Source organism: Trichoderma virens (assembly GCF_000170995.1).
Source record: "Trichoderma virens Gv29-8 chromosome Unknown TRIVIscaffold_78, whole genome shotgun sequence".
Lineage (NCBI taxonomy): Eukaryota > Fungi > Ascomycota > Sordariomycetes > Hypocreales > Hypocreaceae > Trichoderma > Trichoderma virens.
Genome location: NW_014013671.1, coordinates 424,799 through 439,921, shown reverse-complemented (window position 1 = coordinate 439,921; position 15,123 = coordinate 424,799). Strand labels below are relative to the sequence as shown.

The 15,123-nt window shown below is 44.8% G+C and overlaps 7 protein-coding genes across 7 annotated transcripts; 5 read left to right on the top strand and 2 right to left on the bottom strand.

Annotated features, from left to right (window-relative positions):
* Nucleotides 1-115: 115 nt before the first annotated feature.
* TRIVIDRAFT_49722 (uncharacterized protein) lies at nucleotides 116-1,129 on the top strand (the record flags this gene model as incomplete). The annotated part of the gene is made up of 2 exons (XM_014099488.1): nucleotides 116-714; nucleotides 778-1,129. The coding sequence occupies 2 exons, from the start codon at nucleotides 116-118 to the stop codon at nucleotides 1,127-1,129; spliced, it is 951 nt and encodes a 316-aa protein (XP_013954963.1).
* A 625-nt stretch (nucleotides 1,130-1,754) lies between these two features.
* On the bottom strand, nucleotides 1,755-2,331 carry TRIVIDRAFT_213331 (uncharacterized protein; the record flags this gene model as incomplete). Its single annotated transcript, XM_014099487.1, has 1 exon — nucleotides 1,755-2,331. The coding sequence occupies one exon, from the start codon at nucleotides 2,299-2,301 to the stop codon at nucleotides 1,921-1,923; it is 381 nt and encodes a 126-aa protein (XP_013954962.1).
* A 1,185-nt stretch (nucleotides 2,332-3,516) lies between these two features.
* On the top strand, nucleotides 3,517-4,742 carry TRIVIDRAFT_192673 (uncharacterized protein; the record flags this gene model as incomplete). The annotated part of the gene is made up of 3 exons (XM_014099486.1): nucleotides 3,517-4,005; nucleotides 4,069-4,640; nucleotides 4,724-4,742. The coding sequence occupies 3 exons, from the start codon at nucleotides 3,517-3,519 to the stop codon at nucleotides 4,740-4,742; spliced, it is 1,080 nt and encodes a 359-aa protein (XP_013954961.1).
* Nucleotides 4,743-6,590: 1,848 nt separating this feature from the next.
* TRIVIDRAFT_49958 (uncharacterized protein) lies at nucleotides 6,591-8,430 on the top strand (the record flags this gene model as incomplete). The annotated part of the gene is made up of 5 exons (XM_014099485.1): nucleotides 6,591-6,669; nucleotides 6,753-7,259; nucleotides 7,330-7,600; nucleotides 7,689-7,965; nucleotides 8,065-8,430. The coding sequence occupies 5 exons, from the start codon at nucleotides 6,591-6,593 to the stop codon at nucleotides 8,428-8,430; spliced, it is 1,500 nt and encodes a 499-aa protein (XP_013954960.1).
* Nucleotides 8,431-9,043: 613 nt separating this feature from the next.
* On the top strand, nucleotides 9,044-9,928 carry TRIVIDRAFT_49843 (uncharacterized protein; the record flags this gene model as incomplete). The annotated part of the gene is made up of 4 exons (XM_014099484.1): nucleotides 9,044-9,109; nucleotides 9,165-9,335; nucleotides 9,407-9,577; nucleotides 9,644-9,928. The coding sequence occupies 4 exons, from the start codon at nucleotides 9,044-9,046 to the stop codon at nucleotides 9,926-9,928; spliced, it is 693 nt and encodes a 230-aa protein (XP_013954959.1).
* A 427-nt stretch (nucleotides 9,929-10,355) lies between these two features.
* On the bottom strand, nucleotides 10,356-12,385 carry TRIVIDRAFT_115204 (uncharacterized protein; the record flags this gene model as incomplete). The annotated part of the gene is given in 5 exon segments (XM_014099483.1): nucleotides 10,356-10,842; nucleotides 10,858-10,943; nucleotides 11,072-11,899; nucleotides 12,046-12,175; nucleotides 12,237-12,385. Coding segments are annotated over 5 exon segments (1,680 nt in total), but the record flags the coding sequence as incomplete, so codon positions are not given.
* A 402-nt stretch (nucleotides 12,386-12,787) lies between these two features.
* On the top strand, nucleotides 12,788-14,166 carry TRIVIDRAFT_69459 (uncharacterized protein; the record flags this gene model as incomplete). Its single annotated transcript, XM_014099482.1, has 2 exons — nucleotides 12,788-13,172; nucleotides 13,244-14,166. The coding sequence occupies 2 exons, from the start codon at nucleotides 12,788-12,790 to the stop codon at nucleotides 14,164-14,166; spliced, it is 1,308 nt and encodes a 435-aa protein (XP_013954957.1).
* Nucleotides 14,167-15,123: the final 957 nt, after the last annotated feature.

Below are 15,123 nucleotides of genomic sequence, written 5' to 3'. Positions count from 1 at the left end.
ACAGCCCCCGAATGATAAATAGCTGCCCCAATTCAACAAGTATCAAAAGAAAGTTGCCGGAATTATTCATCTTCACCTACAGTCATTATAATTAATACCAGTCGCAGCTGTCATTATGGCCTCGTTCAAACCTTTGCACATTCTGGCCTTTGGCGCCACTGGCAACATTGGGAAACACATTATCGATCAACTAATTCGCGCTAAACCCGCATTCCCCAAAATCTCAATCTTCACCTCTCCAAACACAGTGGCAACCAAGCCTGAGCTTCTGAGTCAGTGGAAAGCTGCAGGCGTGTCGGTCATTGTCGGTGACATCACAAACTCGGAAGACGTGAAGAATGCGTATCACGACGTTGACACTGCCATCAGCTGCCTTGGCCGAGGGGCACTTGAGCATCAATTCGAGCTAATTAGGTTGGCGGATGAATCTGAATCTGTCCGGTGGTTTTTTCCTTCAGAATATGGCACCGATCCAGATCATGACCCCAGCAGCGCTCTCGAGAAGCCCCATCAATTCAAGAGAAGAGTGCGCAAGACATTTACCGAGCAAGTGAAGAATTTGAAACCAACATATCTGGTTGTGGGGCCATATATTGAAATGTGGGTTGACGGTGACGGGCTCAAGGATGCATTTGGCGGATTCGATGTAAAGAATAAAGAAGCAACTCTTCTTGGAGATGGAGAGCAACCCATTGGGTTTACCGCCATGGAAGAGTAAGTTGCACCTCCGACGCTGACTGGCGATTACTGATAGAGCTAACGATGAGGTGTGAGCAGTGTGGGCAAAGCCTTGGTAGCAGCCCTACAACGTCCAGAGATATCATTTGGCAAAGTGCTCAAAATTGCCTCGTTCACAAAGTCACCAAATCAGATCCTGGCCGAATACGAAAAGCAGCTTGGACACAAGCTCAATGCCAAGTATGTCACACTAGATGAAGTGAGGAGCTTCGAGAAGAAGTACTGGGACGAGGGCAATCCAAGGGCAGTTGTCGGTACGCTGCGACGGATCTGGGCAACAGGCGGAGCAGTTTACGATAAGCTGGATAACGAAGCGCTTGGATTGAATGAGAACCAGTTGCAATCACTTGAAGAGGCAGTTGGAAATCGCCTTGAGGGCAAACCGTTTTAGGAAAATGAAATTAACTAGTGATTGCCTACATACGTGAGGCAATAAGCTTACTTGCACATACTGCAGGTGGTCTTGCAGCCTCCTGTATTACATCCAAGACGCTATCTTGCACCAATGAGAAGGAGAATACTCAATTCATAGAATGAAACCAAATACCATTAGATAATCCCCTCAATTTGCCACTTGCAAGTACATACAGTTATTATTTTTGCTCAATGAGTAAACTGTTCATATTGGTTTTTCTATCTACCTTGTTCTGCCCCGCGCAATGACCAGAAACGCCCTTCACGAACTGCATTGACGAAGTATCCACCTAATTTTACCATGCACTAAGCTATATATGGCAGGGGAAAGTTACTTTCATTGCAGGATACATAGGAATAAGATAAATTGTTGATGTGTTTTAGGTACTGCACCGTTTGATGGTACTTATTTCTCTGGTGTTGGTCTAAGGGACGAGCAAGCTACTGTAATAGTTTTACGTAGGACACTGTGCATGCTGGCTGCTCTACCATTGTTATCCATTATTCTGCTATTTCGTCGAAATATCCATCGTTCGGGACAGCGTAATATCTGGATGCTGACATATTTGACAGGTGAGAATCTCTTCTTTCCAGGTAGAATCCCCTTTTAAGAGTTGAATATTCTGTCTACAATTACACGTACCCTTAGCCACAGTCAGGCGCACTTGCACATAATCCCTCTTAGCTCATTTCATACTTCGACCACTCTCTCCAAAGGCTAGAATTGCTGTTTTGCTACCTAGGTACCGCATGCTCTTTTTGATACCTTTAAGCCAATTTCTTCTCCTTCTCTGAGGGGCCATTCCACCAACGATAAATGCCTTTGCACCAAACCCAAGTCTCAATTGTACCAAAAATACTCAAGACAGCAATGACAAAGAGTTTAACATTTCTGGTCATTCCCAACCCCTCAAAGCTAAACGACGGGAGATCCTCGTTATTCTGCTTATTGCGAAGATGGGAATAACTAGAAAAATTCCGAATGAGATGTTGATAGTTGGTGATAATCTGATATTTTCGGTGGGTTCGCCAAACGTTGAGAGTAGTAGAGATGCTGCGCATCTTTGTAGGATGTAGCGTTCGAGCGACCGAGGCGATATTGGCCGAAGCGAGCACTGGCTTCATCATGTAGGCTAGTCTGGTGGACATAAATAATGGAGTTCGAATTGGAAAATTCCTTCGACCCAATATGAGAAAATTAGAGGACAAAAAAAAGAGAGATCAGAGAGTAGAGAGCAACTCAATATTTATTAGCATTGGGACGGGAACGTGTCAGAATGGGAACGGGGAGGATGGCAGTGCCTACTACTAGCAATTTCCCTTGGCATTTTACGTGAACAATCTATAGGCACTGTGCGGAGACCACATATCCAAAAATATGAGAATCGCCAACTCTCAATAGCGAGGAGCCATTTGTATTAATATAAGGTAGTAATAGGAGAACTCGTGTAGTATTACACAAGCCGTAGTTTTTACATTGTCAGATTACATGCATGCAAATGAAAATGCTGGCTTCACAACTTTTGTACGTACGTTTGCCGCAGAGGAAAAAGCCTCAGCCAAGAGTCAATTATGCCTATATAGCATAAGAAATACCCATGAAGGGTGCAAGAAGATTCTTGGTTGTATATATACGCTCATAGCAAATATGCGCGGAATGGCGATGTTCCACTACTACGGAACCTTGGCCGTCATAATTTGACGAAACTAGGCGGCTGTCGGGGACTCATAAGACCAATAACTCTCTCATAAGATCTGTTCCAGGTCTTAGCTAGAATGTGTATTAATATTTCTCTCTATTTAGCCGATTTAAGGCCTGGCTCTACAACCTAAAGGTAGCTCTACTTGCAGTCTCTTTCTACGTAGAACTTATACATTTGCCCCGCGTAGCTCTTACGGTTCATTTCCCCTAACCAGAATGTTTCGTAGTGCATAAAGCAAACTGGCTCCAGTTTTATTTTGAGATTGCTAATATATTTACGGAGTAGATACTAAGCATATATCGCATCATGACTAGCATCTTAAAAAAGACGTGTGTAGAATAGGATACGGCCCCGTAGTCTAGCAGTCGAACTCCGGTCGGTTGCCTTACCCGAGAGCTCTCGGTCCCGAAAATGCATCCACATTTATTTTTTCGGACCCAAGGTGAGCGGTGCATCCCGCCAGGCCGTGTTTGGCACTTTGTGGGATGAAATCTGGTCCCGAAGGATTGCGAATAGCTTTCCCCTTAAAGCTGAATAAAGAATCTATATAAAGGACGAATCGTTTAACAATTTAGGAACTCTTGCCATGAGCATCTCTCTAACAAAACACTCAATCACTTTATCCCTTCTTACTTAAAGCTATCCACTGCGGACACTACACATGTCTCCCACTATTGCTATCATTGGTGCTGGGCCATGCGGCTTAACTCTGGCACGCCTTTTGGAGCGCAAAGGTGTCGACTATGTTGTGTACGAGCGTGACGAATCCGACGACTCCAATCGTAGGGGAGGTAGCCTCGATATTCATGCAGAGACCGGACAGCTTGCGTTGAAAGAAGCAGGTCTTTTTAATGAATTTAAGAAGCATGCTAGGTACGAAGATACGTCGTTTGCAATTGCCAATCAACAGGGAGAAAGGGTGTTCCAGATTGGCCAAGCCCGCGATGCGCCTGAAATCGATCGAGTCTTATTACGCCAAATATTGTTAGACTCGATACCAAAGGAAAAGGTTCGCTGGAATCACGTTCTTAAGAGTGTCACTTTGGAGCAAGACGGCCAGCATATTCTCCAATTTACAAACGGATCTTCAGCGTCTGGATTTAAGCTCGTTATTGGTGCAGATGGCGCCTGGAGCAAAGTACGGGCTTCGGTATGAATTTGGAGCTCCCCCCACTGTTTTTCTGGCTTTACTTATAGTTAATGTAAATTTTAGATTACACCGGCAAAGCCACAATACTCGGGCAACCATTATATAGAGTCAAGGATAAACCCCGACAGCCCTTACTACCCGACAATGGTCTCAAAAGTAGGTGCAGGCACTTTAATGTGCTTAGGATCCTCGAAAGAGATCGTCACTCAGCGTCAGGGCAACGGGTCGTATAGAATCTATCTCGGCGTTACTGTACCCGAAAACTTTGTACGAGGTGGCATTGTCGATCTGGAAGATACTGAATCTACCCGGCGCTTATTTCTTTCTTCAGAATTCTTTGGTAATTGGGCAGAAGAACTTAAAGACTTGATTCGATATTCAGAAGATTTCCGCAGCTGGCCCCTGTATTACATGGCTCCAGAAGCAGTGAGCTGGAATTCAGTTCCTGGTCTGACTTTGGTCGGAGATGCTGCTCATGTCGCAACTCCGAATGGCGAAGGTGTTAATTGTGCCATGGCAGATGCACTCTCACTGGCCTCAAAAATTGCAACGTATGGCACAGATGCCTTGGATCGCGCCGTCGTGGAATATGAAGAAGATATGTTCCGTCGCGGAGTCGAGCATATAAAGAGTGGGTTAGAAATGGCTGCCATAATTCGGCATGAAGATGGTCCTGCTGCACTTATCTCCTTTTTCAATGCTGCAATGCAAAACGCAGCTCAACCTTCCTAACTTGAGTTCGCGGGGTATTTATTAATGCAATGGCTGGTTGGTCCATGGAAAAGGTTTAGAATTAGCGGCTCACATCATTCAATCAACTTGGTGGTCACCTCTCACCTCTTATCATTTTTTTTTTAGGTAGATAGTATATAGCTTTCAGACTTGGATAATAATAATTGTTTCAACACACTATTTGCACATACCATGCTATCCAATGCACTATACAATTACAAACTTAACTATTCTTTGTATGATGCTCTGTTGAATCAGTTTAGCTTGTTAGTTTCCGTCTCTAATGTCTACAGGTCCTGTCTATTCGGATGTAGATATCTGTATATTACTCTCAGGTCTCTCTGTTAGTATACGTGGATGACGCCTTCGCGTTAGTCTATACAACCTGGCATATACTCATCTGCATCAGCTCATTCCTTGACTAAGAACTCCTGATTCCTTGCTGTGCTAGCACTACACTTTCAAAACTTATAATTACTCCCTAAACGCTTGTGTCTGGCCCCTGATGGTTTCGGATGTGGATATCCAGATTTCAGCTCTAGTTAACACGAATTAAAGTACAGTCACATCGAGGCTAAGTCATTAGTAGCTTTGACAAACGAACACGAACGAGTTGATAACGGAAAATCCAATCAAGCTTGTCCAATCGGCAAAATGTATCTTGCTATAGCCGTGGTGACGTCTTGACTTGGCTCCTGCTGACTTTGTGCTTTCATTCCAGCCTTCATGCCTAATTGCAACACCATCTGAGCTCTGATTTGTGGGCAATCTTCACACATTCATTCTTCCTATTTGATTATTAAAAAGATTTCTTGTAAACATGCGGTATGCATATAATGGTACTTTAATGGATTGCAAGACACTGCCGATTGCCCTTCACATCCTTGAGTTTTTCCGTCTCTGTCCTAGTCTAGCCTGGAGGATAATCCACGCAGCACACTGGCCTATCAAATATAGTTATTTACGTTTTCCATTATTTGACATATGCTGTAACCATTATTACTTCAACCTCACAGTATGGAAATAATTTAATTTGTCCTTGGAGCAAAACACGTGTTTACTTTATGCATACGGCATCGGCTTCCGGCATTTGGTGTCATGCGGCTAAAAGGGAAAATGCTACTTCAAGGGGATAATAGTGGATTCTACAATCTCTTCGGCAATGATGTGCAATATTGCCGGCTACATGACTGCCATTGGCCCATTCTCCCATCATTACAACCGTAGGATACGCCTCTTGTTTTTTCATCATAACATTGTCTAGAAAACTTGCATATATACGTATTGCAATTAAAAACAAATTGATGTCATTAGAGTACGCACGTCCATGAGAGCAGCATATGCCTCTTGTTTTGAGAAACGGAGAGGCTCAAGTAGTGGTGAATAGTGGCTCATTACTCCAGAGAATCTTGGAATCGGATTCCAAGGCTAACAGAAGTCCAGCCACGCGGGTGAATTGTACCCAATATAGCCGAGCATTGTGTAATGATTGGCTCTCGGAATAATGTGTCTGAGCACTGCCGGTACTAGAGCTCAATCACTTGACAGCAGGATCACTAGAACCTGGATCGGCCATTTCACCGAACTGACACTTGAATACAGAACCTGGCTCTTCTAGAATACAAATAATATCAGCAGTATAATGCCTGTTGTTTCCCCACGATTTCTCCACATGAAACCATTCTACCCCGCGTTTCTTATATTTAAATACTACCCCAGATCTTGCAGAGACAGTTGTTAATCATGCGAACAAGGCCTGAGTAAGACCCCGAGCTATTGAACTTTCACGCATTATTCTGCAGTCCGTGTGCCTTTCGTTTGAGTACAAAACCTTTACCTGAAGGGGCGTCAAGATGGTGTACCTGAACTTGAGAGGCAAGAGGCTTCTAACTGGAATCACAATTTCCAGCGGATTAGGGTTTGTTTTATTTGGTATGGAAATCCACTCTGGCAACGGATTTCATCTTAACGCGGCCCTTTTTTTCTTCAGCTAATATTCTTCTTTATTGGTATAGGATATGACAACGGTGTTATTGGTGGTCTGCTTACAGCTCCCGATTTTGAATCAACTTTTAATCTCGATGCTACGCTCCAAGGAGTGGTTACTTCATTATTCGAGTTGGGATGTTTCTTTGGGTCTCTATTCACAGCAGCTGCGGGCGGTCGATTAGGCCGCCGAACTCTCGCACATCTTGGTACACTATCCATTACCATCGGTGCCCTTCTTCAGGCCTCCAGTTTCTCTGTTGGTCAGTTGATGGTCGGTCGCATCGTTGCTGGCATCGGTCTTGGCCTTATATCTAGCAATATCGCTATCTGGCAGTCAGAAACGGCTCCGGCGAATGTGCGCGGCACATTGGTTGCGTGCTCTTTGAGTTTCCTTATTGTCGGCCAGCTTTTAGCGAACTTGATTGACTACGGCATGAATAACTATTCTGGTCCCGTCACATGGCGCTTTCCAATTGCCTTTCAAGCGGTTCTAGCACTTCTAATGAGCGCCCTATTATTCTTTATGCCTGAATGTAAGCTCTCAGATTACGATAACCTCCAGGTGTTATTCTATCCATGAGGCTAACGATACAAATTCTGCAGCTCCTCGATATCTCATAATGAAGGATCGCATTGAAGAAACCGTCACAGTTCTTCAAGCTCTCAAAGACACCAACGATAGAGATACGGTAGCCGCCGAGATTGCAGAGATCAAGGAGGCTCTTTTGCTAGAACTCAACGCTCAAAAAAGTTGGACAGATCTTTTTAAGAGTGACAAGGTTAAGTCCCGCCGCCGCGTCATCATTGCTTGCATTGTCAACTTAATGCAAGACCTGAGTGGAAGCACTCCGATAGCATATTATACGACTTTTATGTAAGTCGAGCCAAGAATATCTAAACTCGACAGAGAAGGGCTGTTGACGTATCATTGTACAACTACTAACGCGCATTAATTTTGAAAGATTTCAAAATTCCGTTGGTTTCTCTCGGCATTTGTCGTTGCTTATGTCAATCTTTCTCCAGCTGTGGTTTCTTTTGGCCTCAACACTCACATGGTGGCTGATTGAGCGTGTTGGGCGTCGAAGACTGTTCATGCTCTCAGCTTGCTGTATGGGTATGGTTATGGCAGTTGTTGCAGCGATGCTCGCCGTCAATACTCGAACTTCCGGAATTGTCGCCGTTGTCATGATTTTTGCGTATCAGGCCTTTTTCACATGGGGATTCATGGGTGGTGTCTGGGTATGTTATGCCAGGATTCCCGACGTTTCCGCTAACACCTTCACACTTTATCTTTCGGTCAAAGTATGTGAGAAATGTGCTGATAATAGTTTGATCTAGGCCTATGGACCGGAAATTTTACCACTTGAATATCGATCAAAAGGAATGGGTCTTGCAACTGCCACCCTTTGGCTGTTTTCTTTCGTGATGGTTGAGATTGTCCCATCAAGCATATCCAACATAGGATGGAAAACTTACATCATTTTTGCTGTGTTTAACTTCTCATTCATTCCTATAATCTATTTATTCTTCCCGGAGACCAAGGGCCTTAGCCTAGAGCTGGTAGATCTTGCTTTCATGGACGATACAATGTCTCCGGTCAAGCGGGCTAAGGAACTGCACAAGATGATTGCATCTGGCGAAGAATTGACACTAAGGACAGAAGTGGGAGGAAAAGATGTTGATATTGTGCATGTGGGAGAATAATCCGAGTAAATAAACGGCTGGCGGGGGAGAGAAGGGGGGAGGGGCTGGGGGGAGGCAAGCAAGCTCAATATACGATATGACGTAAGGTAGTTACCATATGCTAAACTGTTTGTAAAAACAACCGATGGGTCAGAAATTAGAATAATGGGCATACAGCTGTCGAAGAAGGCTTAGTTAGAGCGCATGCGAAGTAAAGATTTGTTATACTAGAAGCCGCGGTATTCGACGCACTAGGACTAAGTTCTAAACTCGTAGTTCTGGATTGCCGAATCATCCCCGGGACTATTAATTATTTTTACTAATAATGGAAAGATTCGCCTTGCTGAAGTGTTACTAACCCTGTATTCTTGTCCATCATTTGGTCGAAGGCGCTATACTTCCTTCATGTGGATCTATATTGGCTCGTAATCAACTTGGAGAACGGCTCCCAGCCCACGGAAGGTATTCCGTCACAGTGTATTGAGCGGCGACCGCCGCTACTCCACTGCGGCCATAATAAAGATATCTTCAGATGGATTATATTAACATCAAGGTAAAAGGATTTGCCTTGGATCCTTTGACATTTCGAGCCATGTTGCCTTGTCCTTACGCACTACATCCAGAGTCTGTAGCCATGGCGCCCGATCCCAACAGTAATAGATCTCTAGTCAAGGAATTGGAAAAATACACATCGTGTGATGTCTGGCCACATTGAGAACAAAACGTCAGCCAAATACCGCTAACAAAGACACTAGGTTGCCGATGCTCTCTCGAAACTGGGTTATGCCCATGGTGGCTTCCTTAGTGATTTAACAATGTACTCTCCAACTATACAAAGCGGAAAAACGAAGATAATTGGAGAAGCCTACACTGTACGATTCGCAGCAGTGAATCATCGAAACGATCCTCACCCGCCGAATCATTTTGTAGGTTCTTTGGTACTCTATGATCATTGCAATGATAGTGCAGTTAGTATTGGCTAACATGATGCGAATAGATAGATACTGTTCCGAAGGATGCTATTCTGTTCATATCAGTACCCGCACACTTAATCAATAGTGTGTACGGCGGGCTAATGTCAATGCGCGCGCAGCTTCTGGGAGCAAAAGGCACAATTGTGGACGGTCGCGTCCGTGATTTACAGGAACATCGTGACCTTGACTATCCTGTGAGTTTTGTACTTCAACTTAGAATTTATGTATTGCGCAACTCCCAACTAATTCCAACTCTACAGGTTTTTGCACGAGGAATCGGTACAAACGCAGCAGCAGAAGTCTGCTTTCCATCGCAAATCAACATCCCTGTGCGCCTCAATAGTACGAGACAAGAAGCGTGGATAAGGCCTAGAGATGTTCTTATCGGAGATCTCAATGGCGTCGTCTGCATACCAAAAGAGGCTGTGAAAAGTTGTCTCGAGATTTTACCACATATTGTCAAAGCTGATACTAACTGTGCTGAAGATACCCTCAAAGGTCAGTCTTTTGAGGAGGTTCTTCGGAGGCACAAAGGAAAGCTATGAGAGGTACAAAAGGATTCTGTTAAGTTTGAGGCCTCGGCGCGGAGAAATATAGAGATAAACTCCGTGTCTAATATGGGAAGATGGATTCCCAGTTTGGAATCAATGCCTCCCAGCTCGACCAGTCTGTAATGTCTAGAGCCATATTTGAAGTCTGAATACCTCCTTCATCATGAAAAGGTTCGAACGGGAAATTTTCAGCTCCCAACGCGGTCATGAATTGGTCATTCGATAGTGGAGGCGACATCGGTGTGAAATGCAATGGTGGGCTGTTTTGTGACAACCTATTGGACAAGATCTCAGAGTTCAACGTAGTTGTACCCTCAGCCATTGTGATGGATTCAGCACCATCAAAGGATTTTGCACGCATGGCGTCAGGATCCAAATTTGAAGATTCCAAAGTCCCTAAAGCAGCTACACTCTGCACATACCTGACAGTTACCCGACCTATTGTATTAAAAACGGACAACGATCGTTTGGCGTGTGCCCAACCCAGCTCTGCCATTGTTGATAGGATAGAAGAACATATTTTGATGTCGTTTGGCAATCTCCGCATTTCCTCAGAAGCATCATTTTTGCAACAAATTTGAGCACTGTATAACATTGTCAGGCCGCTTAGCAAAGTGCTGTGAACACTAAGCACGCTGTATTGCATCTTTCCTAGGCGCTGAAGACTGTCGAATATTTCAATAACTTTGATGGATGAGTCGCTACAAATGTGTGCGGTGTCCATGGACAGCTTAGGGAACCTTGGAGATGGGCGATAGAGTAACATAACGGCAGGATAATAAGAAACTTCGAGGTGGGCAAAGAAGGATGCTTTACCGCTACTCAACAATGAGGTCGCTGCTTTCCATTCAATGAGGTCCCTGTACGTGCTGTCTCTCCACGAGTGTAGGTCTGATGGCCACGGAATTCTGTCAGGGTCCTACGAGATCCTATAAAGATGTAGCTTCATGTCGGTAATAATAATGGCGAGACGAGAAAGGTGTATTGAGCATGATATAGGTGACCAATTCTTTCTCCCGCTCCTATCGGCAACAAATTCTGGAGCGTCATCATCAAAATATGATGGAAGCTTCAATTGAAAGATTTAGCGTCTGACAAGCAATGCACCGTCTGAGCAGGTAAATGGCAAATACTTACGGGTACATCGCAAGCCTCATTTCTGATTCCAAGTGATCGTCCGAGTGCGGTGCCAACATTTCTATCAAGACAATAGCAGCTCCAGAAAACCCTTCTTCGCATTTCCTCTTTCAAGATTGCTTCTTTTGGCAAGTTATCTTGGCGGGGGCCAACGTCTCGGTGGAGGCCCAAGTCAATGCAGCTAGCCATCAGAAGATAATTCATGAACCATATATTCGTGTCTGATCGCGGGTTAAAAAGTGCATGCATTGCCAAGAGAAGATGGTTTTGTGTTGTGAGAAGAGATACGTTGTAAAGAGCTCCGTCGCTATATTGCATCGCTGAGACGTAATAATTCCCAGCATCTTTTGCCATACTGAGCGTTTTTGAAACGGTAGAGGCGCCAACCGCGAGTACCATGAAGACTTGAAAATAAACATTGGCAACATCCGACCCAACCGCGTAGCTAGATTCAGCTTGGCTTTGGCCTTTATCATTGTATACTTCACGAAGGGAAGATAGGAACGACGGCTTATGTAGAAAGGGATATTGCCATTGCACCTCATCAAAGAAAGCCTCGGCGAGAATTGCAGCTTCATGGAACGGTGGAAGAGGTACGGCATGGTATTCCGCTGATGCTCTGGCCCCAGCATCTGGTTTATCCCCATCGCGTATTCGCTGGTCCAATCTTAGCCCTGGACTGGCTAATAGCTTTGCAAAAGAAAATCCACTTGACGGTCCGAGATATTTAGGTTCTGAGGAGCCGTTTAGTGATACAAGAGCAATTACATGGGTGAGAAGTTCAGTGTCCGATTGTACATGTCCTGAAGGAGCCCACGGAGATGTTGTCTTCGTTGCTGTTGGACTGCAGAATCGTCAGCGCAAATTAAAGGCAGAAAGAAATAATTATTGGCTTGCTTTGTCAAAGTTGAGTGACTTCTTCTAGAATCTGCATGCTCCGGCAGCTGGGTTTCCACGGTTGGGCTCTGGCAAACCGGTGGTACAGAGTTTGAAGAGTCGACTTGTTGGCGAACTGATGCGATGGCAGCTAGGTCTATATCGGGACATCTGTTTGCAATGATGGCTTCTAATGATCTGACTTTTTGTTCTAATGAAACAACGTAGCTAAAACTCAATCAGTGCGACATGTCCTGATTCAATTATCATAGTAGAGCAGTGAAACAACTCACCTTCGAGGAATCTCTTTTCTCGGTGTGGATCGAGACAAGGTTCCCCAGCTTTTTGGCAGTTTGCACACGAGGGGAAAGACCCGTCGCAGCGGATCTTGCGATATCGACATCGTTGGCAAGCGGCAAACACTTTCCGGTTTCGGCGCCGAAGAGACGTATTGTTAGACGACGATTCATGGTCTTTTGTAGACATGGAGGCTGCAGAGTAATAGCGATTGGTTACTAGGCTCTCATATAACTGCGCTGTACATATTCGGAAATTAAGTGAAGACGAGATTCGAGAGTTTCCTTTGGCGGCGACAGATCCGATTCCGAAAGTGTCGAAAGCGGCGAGCGCCGCAGATCTAAACCGTTGAGGCTACCCGCCCGATAGTGTTGATGTTATTGGTAATGTGGGCGGAGAACGCCGCACCACCGAGATACAGGAGAGTTCTGGCTTATTTGGGGATTCTACAAAAGGCTTCCTGGAGCCCTTCCTAAGATCTACAATTACCTTAATGAGGAAATGGGACTTGTATAGACGCCGAATATTGGATCGAGTACGAAAATGACTCCCTATCTCGGCATAAGTGGCAAGACCCTCAATTTCATCATTGGAATTATCGGCGCAACTGCTTTCGCCCTTCAAGGATACGATCAAGCTGTCGGGAATGGTATCCTCACTCTCAAAACATTTCTAAGTGTCTTCCCTCAGACAGATACACTCGATACCAAAGGCGCTCAAAAGTCGCATAATGCCACGATCCAAGGTACTACCATTGCCATCTACGAAGTTGGCTGCACACTTGGGGCTCTGGCTCGCGTGTATATCGGCGACAAATTAGGTCGAATACGAACTGTATTTGCTGCCGGTGTAGTGACGCTCGTAGGAGTGGCCATTCAAACATCGGCTTTCAGCCTTGGGCAATTCATTGCTGGAAGGGTCATAACAGGTCGGTCTCACTTTTCCAGAGCGCAAAAGTTGACGAAACTGATACTAATAAACAAATCTCTATAATAATAGGTCTTGGTCTCGGCGCTTGTACTGCTACTGTTCCTATGTGGATATCAGAATGTGCGAATGCTAAAGACCGTGGATATTTTGTTCTTCTCCAGGGCTTATTCGCTTTGGGGGGGATTGTCACTGCAACCTGGCTGGAGTTTGGCCTTTTTTATGTTAAAGAAAACGCTGTCAACTGGCGTTTCCCTATTGCCTTCCAAGCAGTCTTGGCATTGGTCGTTGTCAGTGCCATTCTGTTCATGCCAGAATCTCCTCGCTGGCTTCTCAAGAACTCACGCACAGAGGAAGCCTCTAAGGTCTTAGCCGTTCTCGGAGATACATCTGTCGAACCAGAGACTATTGCGGCGGAAATCGCGACTATCAGCAGTGCAATAGAACAGGAGGCCAGCATTGACGGCTGGAACAACCCCTTTGCTGTCAATCATGGACGGTACCTCCACCGTACAATGCTTGGGCTGGGAGTGTGCTTTTTGGGGGAAATGACTGGAGTTAACATTATCACTTTTTACTCGACAACTATATTTCAGATTAATCTTGGATATTCTGGAACTACATCGCGAGTCATCTCAGGGTGTCTCCAAATATGGCAACTCCTTGCTGCCGGCCTAGCCGTCTTCCTTGTGGATCGAGTCGGCCGCAGGCCCCTCCTTATCGTGTCGGCAGCAGGCATGGCTGTAGCACACGCATGTTTAGCTGGTCTAACCTCCAATCTTCAGAACAAACATGCTTCTGATGCAGCCATCTTTTTCTATTTTCTCGCTCTTTTCTTCTTTCCCATTGGTCTCTTTCTGCTTCCTTTTATGTACGCTGCCGAAATCGCTCCTTTGAGAACCCGATCACAAGTTACCGCTATGGCCGCCGCTATACACTGGCTATTTGGCTTCGTTATCGCAGAAGTTACTCCAGTTGCGTTTGCAAATATTTGATGGAGGTACTACATCGTGTACGCTTCTATCAGCGCCTTTTCCTCATCTGTGTTCTACCTTTTCTATCCGGAAACGCGAGGTCGCACTTTGGAAGAAATTGATGAGATTTTCACAACGTCTAAGTCTATTTTCGATACAGTGGGTGTGGCGAAAACTCTGCCGTTTGCAATTCTACCTGATTTAGAGAATGACAAGATTCAACGGGTAGAGCAACATGAATAGCTAAGTGCAGCATATATGCTACATAAATAAAGCTTGTTGAACAGTTCTTAACTTAGTCTAAATTGGCCGTTGTTTGACAAAGAACATTTGAGCTACTGTAACTCGGCAATAGATTAATTGTCAATTTTGGTGTTCAAAGATGTGGCCTTAAAAAATTAAGCGTACTCCTATAATCTCATTTTCAACGCCCTTGCTGTCAAAGGTTCCGTTGGTTGTGGTAACGAAGATGGCGGCTCATTCTTAGTTCCGGGTTTTGCCCCTCATAACTCGCCGTGTGAATGCCCTTAATACCGACGTCAAATTGTAAATAAAATTCCTCGGTAATAACGGGGAAAATCATTGCTTCATTTGGAGTAAGGAAGCATAGCTCCTGCATCTGCATGAAGATGAGCCGATGTTACGCTAAACAGACGAAGGATAATGACGTTTGTTCCCTCTTCTTGGTCAAACTTTTGCATCTTAGCTCAACACTGTGGTGTATTGGAAAGGGCATTAGTGAAATAGAGAATATAACTAGGTCGTGAGATAGAATTACGCTAAAAAAATCGTAGACCCCGAGCAGCCGAGAAGATTTGCCCTTCATGAGGCACTTGCAGATCAAAGAAAGGATATTGAATGCCACCGAATTATGCCGTCGGCACAATATATACAAAACCGCAATCTAGATAGTTTACCCCGGATCTTCTCCCGCCCCGCATTATTATCCCCTCGACAGATGGCTATGATCTCGGATTT